The 19,645-nt window shown below is 45.6% G+C and overlaps 2 protein-coding genes across 6 annotated transcripts in view; one reads left to right on the top strand and one right to left on the bottom strand.

The window, feature by feature from the left end:
- The window catches only part of LOC125930695 (uncharacterized), a 220,685-nt gene extending 202,277 nt beyond the window's left edge, over positions 1–18,408 (bottom strand). For all 5 annotated transcript variants that reach the window (XM_049642673.1, XM_049642671.1, XM_049642675.1 and 2 more), the window contains exon 1: positions 17,440–18,408. In XM_049642673.1, coding sequence (XP_049498630.1) covers positions 17,440–17,809 — 370 coding nt within the window. In that variant the 5' untranslated portion in view covers positions 17,810–18,408. The remainder of the gene's footprint in view (positions 1–17,439) is intronic.
- Positions 14,724–19,645, top strand: part of ADAMTS9 (ADAM metallopeptidase with thrombospondin type 1 motif 9) — a 162,852-nt gene continuing 157,930 nt past the window's right edge. Inside the window, exons 1-2 of the mRNA XM_049642677.1 lie at positions 14,724–15,186; positions 15,800–16,212. Coding sequence (XP_049498634.1) covers positions 15,072–15,186; positions 15,800–16,212 — 528 coding nt within the window. The 5' untranslated portion in view covers positions 14,724–15,071. The remainder of the gene's footprint in view (positions 15,187–15,799; positions 16,213–19,645) is intronic.

Raw genomic sequence — 19,645 nt, 5'->3', positions numbered from 1 at the left:
ATTTTGAGAACCACTGCCCTGGGTGAGCCCGTGCATTTCCCTGATTTTGGAAACATGTAGAAGACTTGCTTTTTTCTCATCTTCCACCTAAACTCCTGAACACCACCTGCCTAGGGGACGTTCCACTAGAGTGCCTCACCAGCATGCCCAGTGCTCCTGACCCCACTCCCACTTTCCCGAAGCCTTCTCCATCTTAGTGAATGACACCCTTATCCTCCAAGTTGCTGGAGGCAGAAATGTGGAAATCACTCTTTAACTTTTTGAAAATAGGTAACATGCTCACGTAGCTTAAAACCCAGAAGGTGCCAAAAAGCAAACAATGAAAGTCTCCCTCCTGCCCTCATCTCCAATTATAGACTGAATATGCCCCCACCCCAAATTCATATTGATGAAGTCCTGACCCACAATGTGGCTATATTTAGAGACAGCGCCTTTTAGGAGGTAAAGTTAAATGAGATAAGCGTGGGGCCCAAATCCAATTAAGAGAGGTGTCCTTTTCCCTTAGAAGAGGAAGAAGAGACACCAGGAGTGCATGAGCATACAGGAAAGGCCAGGTGAGAACATAGCAAGAAGGTGGCCATCTGCAAGCCAAGGAGGGAAGTCTCACCGGAAAATAACCCCGCCAGCACCTGAATCTTGCACTTCCAGCCTCCAAACCTGTCAGGAAATACACTTCTGCTGCTTAAGCCCCCCAAGCCTGTGGTATTTTGTTATCGCAGCCTGTGAGGTTTAATTTTATGCGTCGCACACAGGGTGGCGAGATATTTGATCAGGCACTGTTATTCTGGGTGTTTCTGTGAGGGTGTTTTAGGATGAGATTAATGTTTAAATTGGTACACTGAGTAAAGCAGCTTGCCCTCCAGGATAAGAGTGGGCCTCATCCATCCGTCTCTTTTGTTTGAATGGAACAAAAAGGCTGACCCTTCCTCAAGTAAGAGAGAATTCTTCCTGCCTAACTGCCATCCAACTGGGACATCTACTTGTGCCTTCAGACTCTAACTGAAACACAGGCTCCTCTTGGGGCTTGAGGCTGCTGGCCTTCCAATGGAACTAAACCACTGACTCTTGGTTCTCAGGCCTTTAGACTTGGACTAGAAGTAACCCATCACCTCTCCTAGCTTGCACTGAACTCACTCCGCAGGTCTGGGGACCTGACAGCCTCCATAATCACATAAGCCAATTCCATATAATAAATTCCCTATAAGAAGTCTCTTTATATGGATACTAATAGGTATATAGTGTTAATATGTATATAATCAACACAAACGTATGCACACACACACACACACACACACACACACACACACACACACACCCGTTCTGGATCAGCTTTTCTGGAGGACCCAATGCAGCCTTAGCAGACTAAGAATAGATCCCCAGTGTTTTTCACACACACACACACAGGCACACACAAAAAAGCACCGTATTTATCAAGATTTTACGTGATAGCTACAAAAACTAGTATTAGCATAGTTTTAATTTGAATTTTTTTTATTATGTGTAAAACCGAGTATCTTTTTACAGGTACACATCATTTGCATTTCTTTTCTCGTAAGATATCAATTGATAGGTTTTGTAGATTTTTCTTTTGGCTTGAAGGAAAGATCTCTGTGTTTTGAGCTGAAAATATCATTTCTCAGTCTGTCAGTTATTTGACTTTTGGATTTGGATTAGGATGTTTCTTCTCACGCAGAATTTGTTTTTGTTTTGTAAAGAAGTTAAATGCCTCAACTTTTTTCCTCATGTGGCTTATAGATTTTTGAATCATGATTAGGAATCCTTCCTTATGCCACAGATACCAAGTATTTCCTCCTATTTTCTTCTAAATCTGTCTTGATTTAATTCTTATATTCAACTCTTGATTTATTCAATATGGATCAAGCATGTATTGAAAGTGTGAGATAAGATTCAACTGAACTATTTTTAGTTAGTTTGTTTTGAAACCACATGGCCACCACGTCATTCTTTCATTGTGTTGCGAACCATCTTTTCCCAGAAAGTTTCTAACGTCGTCTGTTTCAGAAACTAAATTCTCACAGTTAGCCCTGTTTCTAGATTTTTCTAGTCTCTTCCATTGAATGTTCTCCTAATTCACAGATCAACATCCCACTATTTACTTATTGAGACTTTATATTATATATTAACATCTAGTATTAATACTACCAATGTGGAGATCCAGTGTTTTCTGAGCTGCTCTTTTTTGTTTATCTTCCCAAATATACTTTGGCTCAATTTATCTCATTCCAACAAAACAAAAAATAACAGAAACAAATTGTGGGTATTTGTACTGGGGTTCTAATCATTTGTAAACTGTCTCAGGGAGAATGGATGGGCACCTCTGTGATAGTCAGGCATCCTGAGAATTGGCTGTCTTTCCATATACTCATATCTCCTCTGAGGACTTCATTAGTGTTTTTAAAATATTGTTCACATAGGCAGTACAGATTTCTCGTTATTTCTTCCCAGTGATTTTGTTGCTATTGTATGTGTGGCTTCTATTCCTGTATATTCTCTGTCTGGTTGTTATTTGTGTACATAAAAGATAGCAATGGCTGCAGTCAGAACTATGGGACTTGATGTAAATTAAAAACATTAAATTTTAAAAAATAAGACAAATTTAAAAAACAACAGGAAAAAAAATAATAACTATGGGACTCATTCCTGATGTCCCTCCTCCCTCATCCCTGCCGTAACATCCTTCAGAACCATGTCATGTTGAACTAACCTTCAAAATACACTCTGCACGTGTCTAAATCCTGCCACCTCCACTAACACCACCCCAGTTCAAGCCATGATGCCCCTCAGGAACAACACAATACCCCTCCTCGACCCTAAACAAAGCTGCCAGAGGGATCTTTTCAAAACAACAAGAGCATCTGGTAATCCCCCTGCCTAAACCATTTCCATGGCTTCCCTTGCACCCAGAATCAAATGCACCCCAAGGCCCTCTATCACCTGGCTCCTGGCTCCCTCCCTGCCCCCCACCCCCTGAAAACCATCTCTGTTCACAGAACTCCAGCCACAAGGCGTCCTTTGGGTTCAGAAACACTCCCACCAATTTCCTATCCCAGACCCTGCCCCGTTGTTCTCTCTGCCACGGATATTTTTTCTTTCCATTCCTTAGGGGGCGGGCTCCTTCTTATTCACCAGATCTCAGTTTACCTACCACTTCTCGAAGAGGCCTTCTCTGTTCACCCTTTTAATCTCCTCCGAAATACTTAGAACAATGTTGAATTATATACCTGTTCATCTCTTCACTCATTTTGTGTTTGTCTTTCCCACTAGAGTGTGAACTCCAATGCTATCTGCAAAGTACATGGCATATAGCAGACAGTCAAGAATATGTACTGAATGAATGAACAAATGGCTTCTCACTTTGTACAGTGAGGGGCTGAGAACGCTTTTACTTTTGTCCTGTTACTCAGCTGTTATTCTGCATTCACATTTTAAATGCACAGTTACTGTATATCAGATGCTTGTATTTCTTTTCTTTATTTGTATTCAATTTTTTTAATGTCATATCTTATTTTTGAGAGACAGAGACAGAGCGTGAGCAGGGGAGGGGCAGAGAGGGGGGGAGACATAAAATCCGAAGCAGGCTCCAGGCTCTGAGCTGTCAGCACAGAGCCTAACGTGGAGCTTGAACTCACAGAGCACGAGATCATGACCTGAGCCCAAGTCGGACGCTTAACTGACTGAGCCACCCAGGCGCCCCTGAAATGCTTATATTCCTAAGTCACAGTCTTCTCTCTAAAGCCTGACTTGCCTATCATAAATCTCTTCCTAGTGCTTGTTCATATATACACAATATATATGAGGTTATTTTCAAATAATGAAACACATACTGAATGGTAGAGAAAAAGCTGAAGTCATGCATAATTCATGAGAAAAATTTCTCTAAGGATGGTGAAACCATATTTTCTTTATATATTATCTTTTTTACTTAAAAAAAATCAACTTTTCTCATCAAGAAACATATATTCTTGTTGTAAAGATTATTAAAAATATGGAGATGGGTATCAGAAATGTAGAAAGTATGAAAGATTTCCATAATCCCCAGTCCCAGAAAGCACAGCCCTGTGGCCATGCTTTGATGTATAGCCACCTTTCTAGATTTTTTTTTTCTATGCATACCCTGTTTTAGTACCGGCTGAGATTTTGTTATTTTTTTCTTTTTACCATTCTAGGACCCAATTAGACAAACAATTCTGTAACTTGCTTCATAAAACACCTTGGACATGTTTATGTGCTACAACACCCAGTTCTTCCGTCCTCTTCGATCATTGTCTAATACTTCATGGCACTTGTGGTCTCTTGACTGTGCCTTTCCCTTCTCACCTGACTGGTAAGGTGGGGAGGGGACGGTCTTGAATTGTCCCTTTTTCTATTTCTAGGACCTCTGCCACACCGGGACCTACAGACCAAAGTCACTGCTCAGGGAGTCCTTTCTCTACTACAACCTCCGTTTTGCCAGAAAAGGTACCTTAGAGCAAATATGAATTTTGTGAGGTACAGATTTGCTTTCATAATTAATGAACTGAATAATCTACTGTATGAAGTGTTGATTTAAAACGTATATGCAGGGACCCCTGGGTGGCTCAGTCATTTAAGCATCCGACTTCGACCCAGGTCATGATCTCTCAGTCCGTGAGTTCGAGCCCTGCGTCAGGCTCTGTACTGACGGCTCAGAGCCTAGAACCTGCTTCAGATTCTGTGTCTCCCTCTCTCTCTGCCCCTCCCCCACTTGTGCTCTCTATCTCTCAAAAATAAACAAACATTAAAAAAAGAAAAGAAAGGATATGCAGGTGATTTTGTGTGGCCTGCTCTAACTAGAATTCAGGCACCACTGTCACTGTGAGAAGATTGCCCAAAAGAAAATTCTACCTCCAAACCCCCACTTCTTGTAACCGTACCTCTTGCACAGAGCCCAACAGTAGCTGAAGCTTATCCCAGTTATGCTTGCCGTGACTGCCACTGATAGGTACTGTTTTTGAGTGGGGGAAAAGAAAAGTGCAAAGGCAGTTATTTTGCCAACATCTGATAGGGACGCGACAAGGCACTAATTGCTAGGCTTACATTTCAGGAAGCAACCTATTTTGTGTTATTGGTGCCAAGGAATACAAGGGCAGTGCATGGTGAATATGCCACTTACAACTGGCATCCATCTGATGTCACATAATCTCCATGCCAGGTCAGGCTGGGACACGGGACACGTTTAGGTTTTCGCACATTAATTGGGAAAATGAAGGTATTCCTCCCTGCTTCCCCTCCGCCCAGCCTCTCTCCATTGTCTTTGGTGGTCACAGTAGCTGAGATATTTTGAAAAGTTCTTGGAAAACCTTTGTACTGGGCCCCCGCAGAAACTCATCATGGGGAATTCAAATCCTATCCCACTTGTAAAATTCCAAGGTAAGCTTGGCCGTACAATGTTTTTATAGCAAGAACCAGGGCGCAGCCTGAACACTAAGATGCAGGGCTAAACTGAGGGTCACCGGAGTTTACAAAAGTGGTTGTAGCAGCAAGACTATTGAAGAAGACTAGAGTTGTCATGGGCCAGTCTTGCATTTAGATGAATGAGTGGTTGAGGGTACTGGAAAGATCTTCTCCTCGATATCGCTTTGGCTTGATGTTCAGAATTTCATCACTTCTGACTCCCTGAACCAGACCCCCATTGGCCTCCTTCCCTAATTGGCCTGATATCTGAATTTCTACTAATGTCAATATTTCCACTCCTTCAGAATGTATTTCTAAGCATAAAAATGTATACTGCATTAAGCTTACTAGATCATAAATACATATGACAGTCAGTATCATGGCATGGTTTAAGAGTTCAGGCCTTGGAGATCAGAAAGCCTGGCTTTAAATCTCTACTCAGCTACTCACTAGCTGTGCAACCTTGGGTAAGTTACGTATCCCCTCTGTGCCTTCATTTCCTCCTCAGAAAAGGGGGCCTAACGGCCTTCCTGTTTCATTGGGTTGTCGGGAGAACTGAATACAGTAGTACCTACCGTACCTAGACATAGAAAGCAATTGGTAAGGTTTACCCTTATTATAATAAATAACATTAGGACAGACAGGACATTAAGCATTATCTGCAGAGGAAATTACTTTTTTGCATGTGTAAAAATCGCTTGCCACAGAAAAACAGGTTTTTTTCAATGTTTAGAGGGAAAATTATGTTTTGATTATGTCAGCATTCTGCCAGAAAAACACAAGGCCCAGGGTTCAAAAAAATGTTAAATCGGACTTATATGCTAGAACTGTTAATTTTAAGCGGAGTATGAGAAAGAGAGAGTAAGCTGTTTTAAAAAATGAAAATAATTTTAAACTTAAAAAAAATTTTTTTTTCAGATGTAGAGAGACAGAGTGCAAGCAGGGGACGGGGCAGAGAGAGAGAGGGAGACACAGAATCTGTGAGAGGCTCCAGGCTCCAAGCTGTCAGCACAGAGCCTGACATGGGACTTGAACCCACGAACTGTGAGATCATGACCTGAGGCCAGGTCGGACGCTCAACCGAATGAGCCACCCACGCACCCCAAAAATGAAAATAATTTTAAAAGAGCAAGGGGGCTAACAGCAAGGATAAGTGTGAAAAAAAATACATAGTCAAAGAAATATTATAGCACACGTGTGACTGATTTTCTTTCCCAGGAGGAGAAAGGCTCATGACCCGGTGAAGGGCAGTTAACAGGGAAAGGCGTGCTAGGTTACCACGACTGTTTTCTGTCTAACTGAATCAGAAATCACTCTTTCTAACTAGCAGAAGGGTTATCAGTTAATCAGTGAGGCCACCGATTTGAACAGAGATCACTTACTCTATGCCAGCCAATAAGCCAAGACTTTCATTGGTCAATTCACTGTCACACCATCCCTACAAGGCAGGTAACTGTAATGACCCTGTTTTTAGGATACAAAAAGAATATGGAAATTGCCACAGCATTGGTCTCTTGTCACGTTCATGATCCTGAAGTTGCCATCGGGGAGAGTCTAGCTCTGAAAATTTCTACTCCGGAAAAAAGAAATCACGATAAGATTCTAATTAAAGCAAGACTTGCCTCTCACGAGTAATGATACCATAAAAAACCAGAGATTATGTCAGTCATTCCCAGGTGTGTGTGTGCGTGCGCGCACGCACTGTGTACGAAAGAATGACTTTCGTTAATTAAGAGAAACAGTGGCTCTGAAAGCTGGAAATAATTTTGCAGAAATAGTTAATTCATTCATTTAAGAAATATTTATTAAGTGCCTGTTGCATACCACCAAGGGGATACTGTGATAAGAGAGACTGATCTGCTCCTTGCCCTCAGATAGTTGAAAGTCTACAGAGTATACCAAGCAACAACAATGAAAGAAAGCGTGAAACAAAGTAGGACAGGAGAATGTCAAGGCTCTGGGGGCATACAGCGTCCTGGTGCATCTCAAAATGCTGTAAGAGTTATCAGGTTCCATGCTCGCACATTTATAACACCTGTTTATGTTGAATGTGCTCTTTCACAAGACGGTGACATTGTATTTGCACCCACTGTATTGCTTTTTGATTGGACTTCAGTTTAAAAGTGGTTTGGATCTGAGCTAGAAGTCCAGTTACTTCTGAATCATTTCTAGTTGAACCCAGATATGATGGCCAGGTTATGATGGCCAACCCGATCAGTTGAACCCAGGTATCATGGCCTCTTCTATAGGGTGTTAGAGGGAATGAAATAAGGATTTGAGGTCCACAGACTCTCCAGTGAAGATCAATGGGATTCATTTCAGGCTCTAAAGCCTGAACAGTAGCAAAAGTATGGTCTTCTGGAATGACAAGTAAGCAAGGCACACTTGATGAGTGAACAACTTTGTAGAATTGCCATGAGCTAGCTGTATCTAGAGCCACATTAAAAATTGGAACTATGACTTTAAAAGTAGGCTTAAGAGAAGTTATTTAGGGGATGCCTGGGTGGCTCAGTAGTCCACCTGTGCAGCCTGCTTGGGATTCTGTCTCTCTCTGTCTCTCCCCCTCCCCTGTGTGCTCTCCATCTCTCAAAATAAAAGAGAGAGAGAGAGAGAGAGAGAGAGAGAGAGAGAGAGAGAGACACGGAGGGAGAGAGAGAGAGACACTAAAGAGAAAAGTTCTAAAAGATCATATTCATCAGGCCAAGTATAAAGGCTGAATGATCAAGAACAATTAGGCAAACATCTTCATATTAGTAGACTTCTCCGGTTAATGGAGATCACAGGCTTTGGAGGTAGAATGACCACAGTTCAAATCCCTGTGCAGCTCACTCTAGCTCTTTAACACTGGGTGAGTCACTTCACTTTCCTCTTACTTTCATCACATGTAAAATGGGGAGAGTCAAACCCAGCTGGCAGGACTGGCGATAAGGATTCATTAGCACAAAGTAGGGACTCGAGAATCTTGTGCTATTATTACTAACAGCTAAACTCCTCTAACTTTTGGTATACCATTGGTATACAATTATAACTTTCTCTACATTATCGTTTACTTGAAGTCAGTATTTGGAAGACTTCAAACAATACAGTAGTGTCCTTCACCCATGTGACAAGAAAAGAGGACCGTTTCTCCCCACCTCCACTAAGCAAGCATGAGACCGGATCAGAGAGGTTACTGCTCGAGGTCACAGAGCTGGGCCACTACCAGTTCTCTGCTTTGTGGGAGAGTCCGGTATAATCCAGTACCTTGGCTTATCTATTCCAGAAACCACCACTGCTGACCAGTCAGGAAACTATTCACTTTAATTCTGGCTCCTGGTCTCTCCCTATTATTCGGGTGTGGGTTTTCCCTTTCTGAGGAAATAGATGGCTGTACCTCTTATCTCCTTCCTGCTGTTTCCAGTGATGTTCTGCAAACACAGTCACTTGTGATGTCATGTCTCGTATTTCCGTTGGCCAGCTTCTCTCTCCCTAGTGATTAATGTCAATCATCACTCCCCTGGGATACAATTTTCATGGAGAATCAGCCAAAGAGGTCTGCCTCTTAACCTACAATAATGTTCAATTCCAGTAAAGCCTGGGAGAAGAAAATGGACCAAAAAATGTTTCTCCATTAACTCTAGGTGACCTCCCAAAACTCTGCTTCTTTTCAAGCAAACTTTTGCGATGGGCCAGTTTACCAAAGAATTCACTTTTCTCCCTGAGCTCAAGTCATTCTATATTCCTATTTATAAAACTATCCTCTAAACTGCACATGTGTGTGCTGTTATAAAATAAAGAATATATTCATTCATTTAATAAATACTTCTTGAGCATCTACTATGTGCCAGATTTGTTCTACATCCCAAGAAAAAAGTTGTGAAATATCAGTGAAATGAAAAAATCAGCTGAGATGATTATTATGAAATACTCAGCATTAGAATAGGAAGTTAGGCAAAGAAAAATTATACAATCAAGGTACATTTGAGGAAACTCTCTACGTGGTATTAGCTGACGTCTCCCAAACCAAACCCCCAAAAACCCAGCCACACTTTTGATCAACCCTTCATTCATTATATATGATAGTGATTATGAACTTGGACTAAATTACTGGAACAGAATCTCAATCCTATCTCTCACTAGTTGAGGGACCTTTGTCCTTTGTCAAATTATTTAACCTTTTACTCCTCAATATCCTTATGTGTAAAATGAAATTACAGCCTCATATAGCTGTTGTTAAGAATTAAGTACTGTACAATTGTACATGGTCTGGCACGTGATAAGTACTCAATAAATGATGATGATGACTGATGATGATGATTTGGACCTGAATTATTTAGATAAATAGCTCATTGTCCTAAGGTAAGATTTCAAACATCTTCCTAAATTTTTTAAGCCTTGTTTATAGATATAAATTCAGAGGCAAGACAATACACTTGAGAAAGATTGAGCAGACTTGCTGAGGATAAGAAATTCAGAAACCCAGGCTCCTGATCACGTCACAAGGTCACCAAGAGATACTTTGTATTTTCCTTCCTTATCAGCTCTTGTTTGTGTCACGAGCAATTGTAAAGAACAGTAAACAGAGTTCATCTTTTAAAATCAAGTCCTAGGGGTGCCTGGGTGGCTCAGCTGGTTAAGCGTCTGACTTCAGCTCAGGTCATGATCTCACAGTCTGTGAGTTTGAGCCCCGAGTGGGGCTCTGTCCTGACAGCTCAGAGCCTAGAGCCTGCTTCGTGTTCTCTGTCTCCTTCTCTCTGCCCCTCCCCCGCTCATGCTGTCTCTCTCTGTCTCTCAAAAATAAAGAAACATTAAATAAAATTAAAAATAAATAAAAATAAAAAATAAAATCAAGTCATAGAAAGAAAGGTAAGGAGGGAGAAGACAGAGAGGAGACTTGTATCCCTACATAAAATAATTTCTACACGGGGCGCCTGGGTGGCTCAGTCGGTTGAGCATCCGACTTCGGCTCAGGTCATGATCTCACGGTCCGTTAGTTCGAGACCTGCGTCGGGCTCTGTGCTGACAGCTCAGAGCCTGGAGCCTGTTTCAGATTCTGTGTCTCCCTCTCTCTCAGACCCTCCCCCGTTCATGCTCTGTCTCTCTGTCTCAAAAATAAATAAACGTTAAAAAAAATTAAAAAAAAAATAATTTCTACGCTGTCAGCTTATCTTTATGAGAAAGGTTCAAATTAAAAGGGAGAATATTTGTTTACTAGGAAATTTTGAAAAGTGCCATTGTTTTCTTTTATCCTTTGTAAACTTTATTCCTCTTACTGATGTATAATTTACATATAATAATATATTAGTTTCAGGTATTCAACAGAATGCTTTATTGTATGTATATATTATGAAATGATCAACACAGTAAGCCTAGTTAACATCCCTCCCCACTCAGAGTTACATTTTTTCCGCCTTGCGATGACCTTTAACACCTACTCTCAGCAAGTTTCAAATGTACGATACAGTACTAACTGTAGTCACCATGCGACATCACATCCCAAGACTTACTTATCTTACAACTGGAGCTTTGTATCTTTTGCCCACCTTTACCCATTTTGCCCACCTCCCTCCCCCACCTCTGGCAACCACCAGTCTGTTCTCTGTATCTATGAGTTCAGTTTTGTGGGTTTTTGTTTTTTTTTTTTTAGATTCCACCCATAAGTGAGACCGTCTGGGATTTGTCTTCCTTTGTCCGACTTATCTCGCTTCGCAAAATGCCCTCAAGGTCTGTTCACGTTGCCACAAGCTTTCCTTCTTTTTTATGGCTGAACAGTATTCCATTGTATATGTACCACGGCCTCTTTAGGCATTCATCTATCAATGGACACAGGTTGCTTCCATATCTTGGCCATTAGTGGTAATACTGCAGGGAGCATTGGGGTGCAGGTAACTTTTCGGGTTAGTGTTTTCAGGTCCTTCAGATGAATACCCAGAAGTGGAACTGCTCGATCCCTACTTCTATTTTTATTTATTTACTTTTTAATGTTTATTTTTGAGAGAGAGAGAGAGAGAGAGCAGGAGAGGGGCAGATACAGTGGGTAACAGAGGATCCAAAGTAGGCTCTGTTCTGACAGTGGAGAGCCTGATGCAGGCCTCAGACTCACACACTGTGAGATCATGACCTGAGCTGAAGTCAGAGGCTTAAGTGACTGAGCCACCCAGGAGCCCCTATTTTTAATTTTTAATTTTTAAACTTTCCTATGGTGCTTCATGGCTACACCAATTTACACTCCCATGGTAACAGTGCACAAAGGTTCCCATTTTTCCATATCCTCCCCAAACTTGTTATTTATCTTTTTAATAAAAGCCATTTTAACATGTGTAAGGTGATACCTCATTGTGATTTTGATTTGCATTTCCCTGATGATTAGTGATGTTGAGCACATTTTCATGTACCTGCTGGCCATCTGTGTATCCTCTTTGGAAAAGTGTTTTTTAGATCCTCTAACCATTTTTTTATGCTTATTTATTTATTTTGAGAGAGAGAGAGAGAGAGCGCGCATGTGAGTGGGGGAGGGGCAGAGAGAGTCGGAGAGAATTCCAAGCAGGCCCCACGCTGTCAGTGCAGGGCCTGATTCAGGGATTGAACTCACAAACCTTTTCTGAGATCATGACCTGATCATGATGAGATCACGACCTGAGCAGAAACCAAGAGCCAGATGCTTAACTGACTGAGCCACCCAGGCACCCCAGATACTCTGACCATTTTTTCATTGATGTTTTTTTCTTTTTGCTTTTGAGTTGTAGGAGCTCTTTATATTTTTTTGGATATTAACCCCATATCAAATATATATGATTTGCAAATATTTTCTCCCATTACATAGGTTGCCTGTTCACGTTGATGGTGTCCTTTGCTTGCAGAACCTTTTTAGTTTGATGTAGTCTTACTTGTTTATTTTTGCTTTTCTTGCCTTTGCCTTTGGTATCAAATCCAAAAAGTCATTCATCAAGACCAACATCAAGGAGCTTACTCCCTGTTTCTTCTAGGACTTTTATGATTTCAGGTCTTAATACTCAAGCCTTTAATCCCTTTGTGTTGATTTTTGTGTATAATGCAAGATAAGGATTCACCTTCATTCTTTTGTGTGTGGCTGTCCAGTTTTCCCAGTATCACTATTGAAGAGATCATCCTTTCTCCACTGTATATTCTTGGCTCTTTGCCCTAAGTGAACTGACTATGAACATGGGTTTCATTTCTTTTCATTTATGTATGTGTAAAAGTACTATATTTTTGCGTCATTTTAAAGTAAAAGTTCTAGAATATTTTCCATTGAAATGAGAGAATAATTTGATTGTGTGGTATTTTTTTCCATTCCTTGCTAAATTTACAGCAACTCCCAGACACTGGGATTGCGAGGAATTTTCTTACATGATGAAAAGAAAGGTTGTGTATTAGGAGACTTATGTTTTAGTAAATTATTTTGAAGGTTTAAGAAAAAGATCTAAATGTCATCCTTTAAAACTGAGCATTTTAGGGGCGCCTGGGTGGCGCAGTCGGTTAAGCGTCCGACTTCAGCCAGGTCAGGATCTCGCGGTCCGTGAGTTCGAGCCCCGCGTCAGGCTCTGGGCTGATGGCTCGGAGCCTGGAGCCTGTTTCCGATTCTGTGTCTCCCTCTCTCTCTGCCCCTCCCCCGTTCATGCTCTGTCTCTCTCTGTCCCAAAAATAAATAAAAAACGTTGAAAAAAAAAAAACCTGAGCATTTTACAGGTGTTTCTGTTTTCCCATCTTTATACTGTTTATACTTATTATGAATTCCGGTAATACAGTTGGAGAATGGCACCATTGGTCCATTTGGGTCAACAACTTTTTTAGGAAATTCCAGTCTTACCAAGTCATTTTTCCCTCTACAAGAGAAATATTTGCATTAATATTTCAAGAGTAGTGGATACTTGTAGCATTTTGCTATTTGGTCCCTGGTATTGGTAGCCTTTGTTTTTCCCATCCAGAGTGCCAGCCCAGCAAGCAACAGAAATCTCCACTTCTGGGACACTTGGGCAAATATACATTTATTGTATCTTTTACTGAAATTGCGATTTCCTTTCTCTTGAAATTAGCACACTCTAGCTAGCTTCTTCCTGAGGGCTGGTGAAGAAACACGTACTTCTAACCACCCAGGATTAAACAATTCCCTCTGTCTCTCCCCCCACCCGGCTTGTCCCCTCACGCGCTCACATGCTCACACACACCCTCCCTGGGGTCTGGCTTGTCTAACTCCAAATTTGCCTCCCAAGGCAAAGGTAAGCATCTCCTCCTTGTCTTTGGCCAAAGTGAAGGAGAAATGATTGAGAAATCCCTCCCCAGACTGGTGCTTCCCACTCCCCGCCCCGTGCCCCGTCCCCCGCGCGGGTCCAGGACTCTCCCCGGGCACTCCACCCCCTACTGTCCTCTCCCCCGTATCTCTAAACCTAGGGGCAGTCTGGGCACCAAAGTCCCCGCCCCCTCTCGCGGCCAAGAGCAATTCTTAACCTTTTTTGGGCCGGGGACCTACAAAACGCGGTGGACCCTCTCCGGATGGGGGCAGAGACTGGGGACGGGGGGCGCGGAAAGGGCTTGAAAGCTTTGCAAAACTTTCGAAAGGACGGGGATCTGAAGCACACCCCCAACTGCCAGATTAAGAACCCCTGAATCTTAAGAATCTCTGAAACTCTTGACTTAGGGCGATTAAACCGAGAGTGGAGCTCAGATGCCACATTTAGTCCCTAGTGAGAGACTGTAGGAGGGCCGGGCGCTCCTGCTCGCGGCCACTTTCACTTGTAAGAAACCCAAAGAATGGGCTAGATGGGGGACAGAAATTCCCAAGGAGGGGACGAGAGAAGAGGGAGGCGTCTGTTGTAAAGACACGGAGGCAGAAGGGAGCCAAGGGAAGGGAGAAATTGGGGAAACTGGGGCACCGCGGGAGAACCGGGTACAGAGCCGGCGCGGCAGAGAGGCAAGGGCGAGGAAGACAAAACAGCTTCTGAAGGCAGAAATGGAGCAGAGACAGGAGAGGGGTCGAGAAACCGAGAGCGCCTGGAAAGGGAGAGAACTTTCTGTGCTCTCCGGCCCAGGGGCAGGGAGTCTCAGCAAAGCTGATGCCCGCGAGGCGGCGGGGAGCGCCAGCCGCTGGCCGCGAGCTCCCGGCGCCTCCGCCTCCTGCAGCCCGAGGCCGGCCGCGAGACTCGCACGGGCCGGCCGAGGAGAGGACTCCTCCGTCTGGAAGGAGGCGGTCCCCGCTCGCTGCGCTTTCCCCTCCCCTCTCCTCTTAGAGGCGGGCACCCGGGGTACTTGAGCGGCGGAGGACCCGCGGCCCCCCCGCCCCCGCCCCCCCAGCCCCCCATTCAAGAAGCAGCTCCGCTATCCCCGCCAGCAAAGGGCGCCCGGCGCGCCTCGGAGCGCACGTTCCGCGCCTTCTCCTGCCCGCTCCTTGGACATTATGCGGCCGAGCAGTCGAGCCCCAGTCCTCCTCTTGCTGCTCCTCCGGCTCCTCCTGCGGCCCGAGCGGCTCAGCTCTCGGCAGGCGGCGGCGTTGCGGCGAGACCTCAGCGACTCCTAAAGTCAAAAGTTGGCGGCGGGCGCCAGGCTCCGCGGGCTCACCGCGGCCGCTGCCTCGCGTCGCCGCCGCAGCCAGGGAGGGCAGGAGGGAGGGGGGTGGGAGCAACAGGGGAGGGGTGGGAAGCACCATGCAGTTTGTATCCTGGGCCACACTGCTAACGTTCCTGGTGCGGGACCTGGCCGAGATGGGGAGCCCAGACGCCGCGGCGGCCGTGCGCAAGGACAGGCTGCACCCGAGGCAAGGTAATGAGACTCCGGCCATCGCGACCCCTCCGCCCCAGTCGCCACCTCCCCAGCGTCTGCGCCCGACAGCGGGCACCCCGCAGCGGAGGGCCTCTCTCTTTTTCCTAGAAAGAATTATCTCCGGCTTTGCTGCCTCTCCCTTCTTTAGGTCATTCCCAGCCAATTTCTAGAGAGAGCCACTGTAGAGTAGACTTGGTCTCCCCCACCCCGCTTTGCTGGTAGTTTGATCTTTCCCCTTCCCCACCTCCAGGGCCCAAACTATAGTTACTTAGTAACTGGGGGTAGCAGATACTGACTTGTTTTATTTTATTCAGATTATTTGTCAGAATACGAAATGTATCTTATGTATTTTGACTTGTTCATTGTCTGATTCCAAATGGTGTAGACTCAGCGTCGAACACAGTTCCTGGCTATTCCTGGCACATAGTAGGTGCTCAGCAAATATTTGTGCACTGGCTGAGGGTGAAGGCGTGGGCTCAAATGGGCAAAAAAAAAATAACTGCTGGAAAATAACCCGGGACAAAGCCCCCTTCATGTTTAAACTAAAACTTGCGGGAAATTGGTTTGCAGAAAATTGAATTATTGCTTCATGTGTCTCTGCTTCTCCCTGCAGTGAAATTATTAGAGACCCTGAGCGAGTACGAAATCGCGTCTCCCATCCGAGTGAACGCTCTCGGAGAACCCGTTTCTACGAACGTGCACTTCAAAAGGAGGCGCCGGAGCATTAACGCTGCCTCTGACCCCTGGCCGGCCTCTGCCTCGTCTTCCTCCTCCTCCTCTACCTCCGACCAGGAGCATTACCGCCTCTCTGCCTTCGGCCAGCAATTTCTATTTAATCTCTCCGCCCATTCCGGATTTATCGCTCCACTGTTCACTGTCACCCTTCTCGGGACGCCCGGGGAGAACCAGACAAAGTTTTATTCTGAGGAGGAAGCGGAACTCAAGCACTGCTTCTACAAAGGCCATGTCAATACCAAGTCTACCAAGTCCCAGCACACGGCGGTCATCAGCCTCTGCTCAGGAATGGTGAGTTGGTGCCCGCTCCTCTCCCTCCCCTCCCGCCTCTTCACAAGTTTCTGGAAGACTTCACTGCTCTCTCTTCTAAGACCCTCACTGCGCCGAGTTTCCAGTCCGGCTCTAAATACCAGCTGGAAACTACTTTGCATCCAGCGGTTTGGATGACTAGCCCAGTGCGTGCGCTTACACTGGAGAGGAGCGCACGCATCCGCTCCCAGGGGTTCCGTGTGTCTTGGAGCTTTCTAGAGTCCGAACCGAGCTCCGCTGCTCCTTGCCCAGCGCTAGCAGGCGGCTTGGAAGTCGGTTTCCAAACTCCAGAGTTGCCGGCCCTTCCTTGTAGCAAACACAGCCGCCCAGGAGCGGAGCAGCTGAGCGCAGGCAGGACCCGACTCCTTATTGGCGCGTCTCGAGTCAGGGGTGTGGGCTGAGGATCCCCAGCCTCGGGTATAGGGAGTTCCTTCTGTGTGTCGTGGAGGGCGGTGCGTAATCTAGAGTCCCCGCGATCTCTCTGGGCCTCTTTTCACGCGCCAGGAACCCTGAGGCTGAATAGGATTGACAGGGAACAGGTCCGTCCCAGGAACGGAAGGGTGGGCCAAGGACTCCGGAGGCGGGGAAGAGGGCGGAGCCTGCCCCGGACGCTTTGAATTAGGGTATAACTCGGAGTGGGGGTGTGGCGCAGTCCGACTCTGCACCCTGCTGGCGGGGTAGCCCCTAAGAAACAGAAATAGTGGGAGAGAGCCCGCAGAGGCTGCCCGGACGAGAGTTAGGTTCTTTTGGGTTTTCTGCCACCCATACGGGTTCCAGAGAGTCGAGAGACGGAGCCTACAACGCACGTTTCCCCTACAGAAGGAGAACGAGAAGGCGCGGGGCGGCCACCTCCCTGCGCTGCAAAATACGCACTTAGCAGGGTTTCCGAAAGGGTGCCTCGACCCCCTTTTGACCTCCCCTCCCCTCCCCACTTGCTCTCCAGTTGGTCCGATAAGGCATTCGCTTTGTTCCCCAGCACATTTGAAGACATGCTCTAAAGTTCTTACCCCAGCGAAAGTGATCCTTGACTTTCCCAAACGATGTGCGTTCCTAACACGCGCGTGTGACGCAGAAACTTTCCCGGGTCAGGCTCTCCCAGCGCACGGCGTTGTGCGCACAGCTCCCCCCCCCCCCCCATGATGCGTTTACTCTTCCCCTGAGGACCCACATTCCCCATCACCTTTTCTAAGGGGAGCACGGATAACTTACCGGGCCACTTGGCTGCCCCTGCCGAGCGCTGTCGTTGGTGGATCCTGCGTCCCCGGTTGGGGATGTCGCATCTGTCTCCACTGCTCAACGGAAGGGTCCGGTGGGGGAACGAGGCAAGCTTGAAGAGTAGGACTGGGAAGGTTTTAGCCTGCTGGGATACGAGCACAACGATGGGCCTCTCCAGCCCCCAGCAAAGCGCCAGGAGCTGCGGCTCGGCTCGTTGTTGAGATTGTTTGGGGGTGGGCGGAGACGGCAGTTTGACGCGCGGGGGGGTAAGGGGGTGCTGCCGTGAGTCATCGCCGCCCCAAGACCTAGGGCCAAAGCGCAGGAATCCTAACATTCTGCCGAAGGTTATGGCTGGGGTGGGCATAAACCAGGCACTGGAACCCAGGTTATCAGAACACCCCTAGATCCGAAGGTTGTAAACACCAATTCCAGAACTTTAGGAATGGTGCTGAGTATGTACGTAAAGTTTGTAAACAACCTTCACTCCTCCTCCCTCCCCGCCTCCACACCCCGCGGAGTGGCCCCAGCAGTTGTATAAATACTTTGCTGTGCAGGACCTTAATTTCTGTTGCCAATTTTAGGTGGTATCTCGCACGTAGAACGGCAAGTGGTAACTCTCTTAGGGAACTGAGGGCCGGCCGGGACTTTAGAATGATTGTATAGACCGTGACAAACCCATGTATATTGCATTTAATTTGCAATCTGCCTTTCTGGGGAGGGAAAGGTCCAGAACACGTCTTAAGGATAGGTGCACTGGCTGTTTCAGTGATTAACCTAGCTCCAAAAACCTCATCCCTCTGTCTCCCTTCTCGAATTTATCTTTCCTCCCAAGACTTCCCATTACCGTTTCTGCACCGGAAGTATCATGGCGTTCCTAGTGGAAATATTTCCACCCGGGAATTCCTTCACTCTTTAGAATGAACCACACCAATCTACTCCCCCTCCCCTCAACCCGGAACACACACACACCCTACCAGTCGGTTATCAGTTTTCCTGAATTCCATCTCAGATGTGTCTCTCACTGGTCTGAACAGGCCCTATCCTAATTCTAGACCTCTTTCACTTCTCTGCCCCTCGCTCTTTTAGGACTGTTGTCTCAGAAATGTTTCCATGTGGTCTCTCCTCCTCCAGTCTTCCCTCTCTAATCCCTGCCAAACACCGCTAACAGATTAAGGGTGACTAGGTGTAAGATCACATTACTTCTCTGTTCACTCACTCTACATAACTCCCCATTGCTTAGTGAACAACTACTGACTTCATCATCTGACACTTGAGACCATTTACGGCATCCCTCCTCATGCCTTGCACATCTACCCGCCAGGCTCATCTCTCAGGCTTTCCTCCACAAATTCTGGGTATCGGGCAATCTGCTTTTGCAGATTTTCTCAGTTTCTCTCCCACCCCAGTCCTACCTCATTGCCTTTGGATCTCTGGGTGTACTCGGTCATGTCCCCCAGCATCACATGCTCAGATCCTACCCTTCTTTTAAAGTAACTTACACAGCTTTTTCTCCGGGAAACCTTGTCTTTCAGCCACTGTTCTCTTTCCCTCTTCACCTGCACACACACTTATCTGTACCTCTCTTATGATGCTGAGTATGCTCTCTCTTGTGTTGTGGTTCTTGGTACACATGATCTATCCCCTTCCTCCTTCGCAGCAGGGACAACATCGGTGCCTTTCTCTCCCCTGTTGGAGCCTTGTATATTGTAGGTACTTAGTACGTATGTTTGAATAAATGGTCACTTTAACCAAGAAAGGACTACTCTTTGATCAAACATTCTTCTCTGAATCGACAACAAAATTAATTTGACCTCGTAAGGATGACATTTATTGGACTCTTATGTGTCTTGCACTGTAATAAGTACTTTTTGTATGCATCATCTCATCCCATCCAAATCCTCATAACAGCCCAGTTCTGAAAACAACCAATTTTACAGATGAGGAAGGACACTGAGGCTTTGAGAGTTGGAGGCTTGCCTGAGGTCTCCTACGTACTAAGTGACAGAGTTGGGGTTCCCACCTTATCTTTCTGACCCATGCTCCTAACCATGGGCCAGAGACTGAATCTCTGTTCCTAAAAAGACTTTCAAAATTCTTTTTTTTTTTTACTAAAGTTTATTTATTTTAAGAGAGACAAGGTACAAGTGGGTGAGGAGTAGAGAGAGACAGAGAGAGAGAGAGAGAGAGAGAGAGAGAGAGA

Source organism: Panthera uncia, chromosome A2 (assembly GCF_023721935.1).
Source record: "Panthera uncia isolate 11264 chromosome A2, Puncia_PCG_1.0, whole genome shotgun sequence".
Taxonomy (NCBI): Eukaryota; Metazoa; Chordata; class Mammalia; order Carnivora; family Felidae; genus Panthera; species Panthera uncia.
This window is presented reverse-complemented; position numbering and strand designations above follow the sequence as displayed.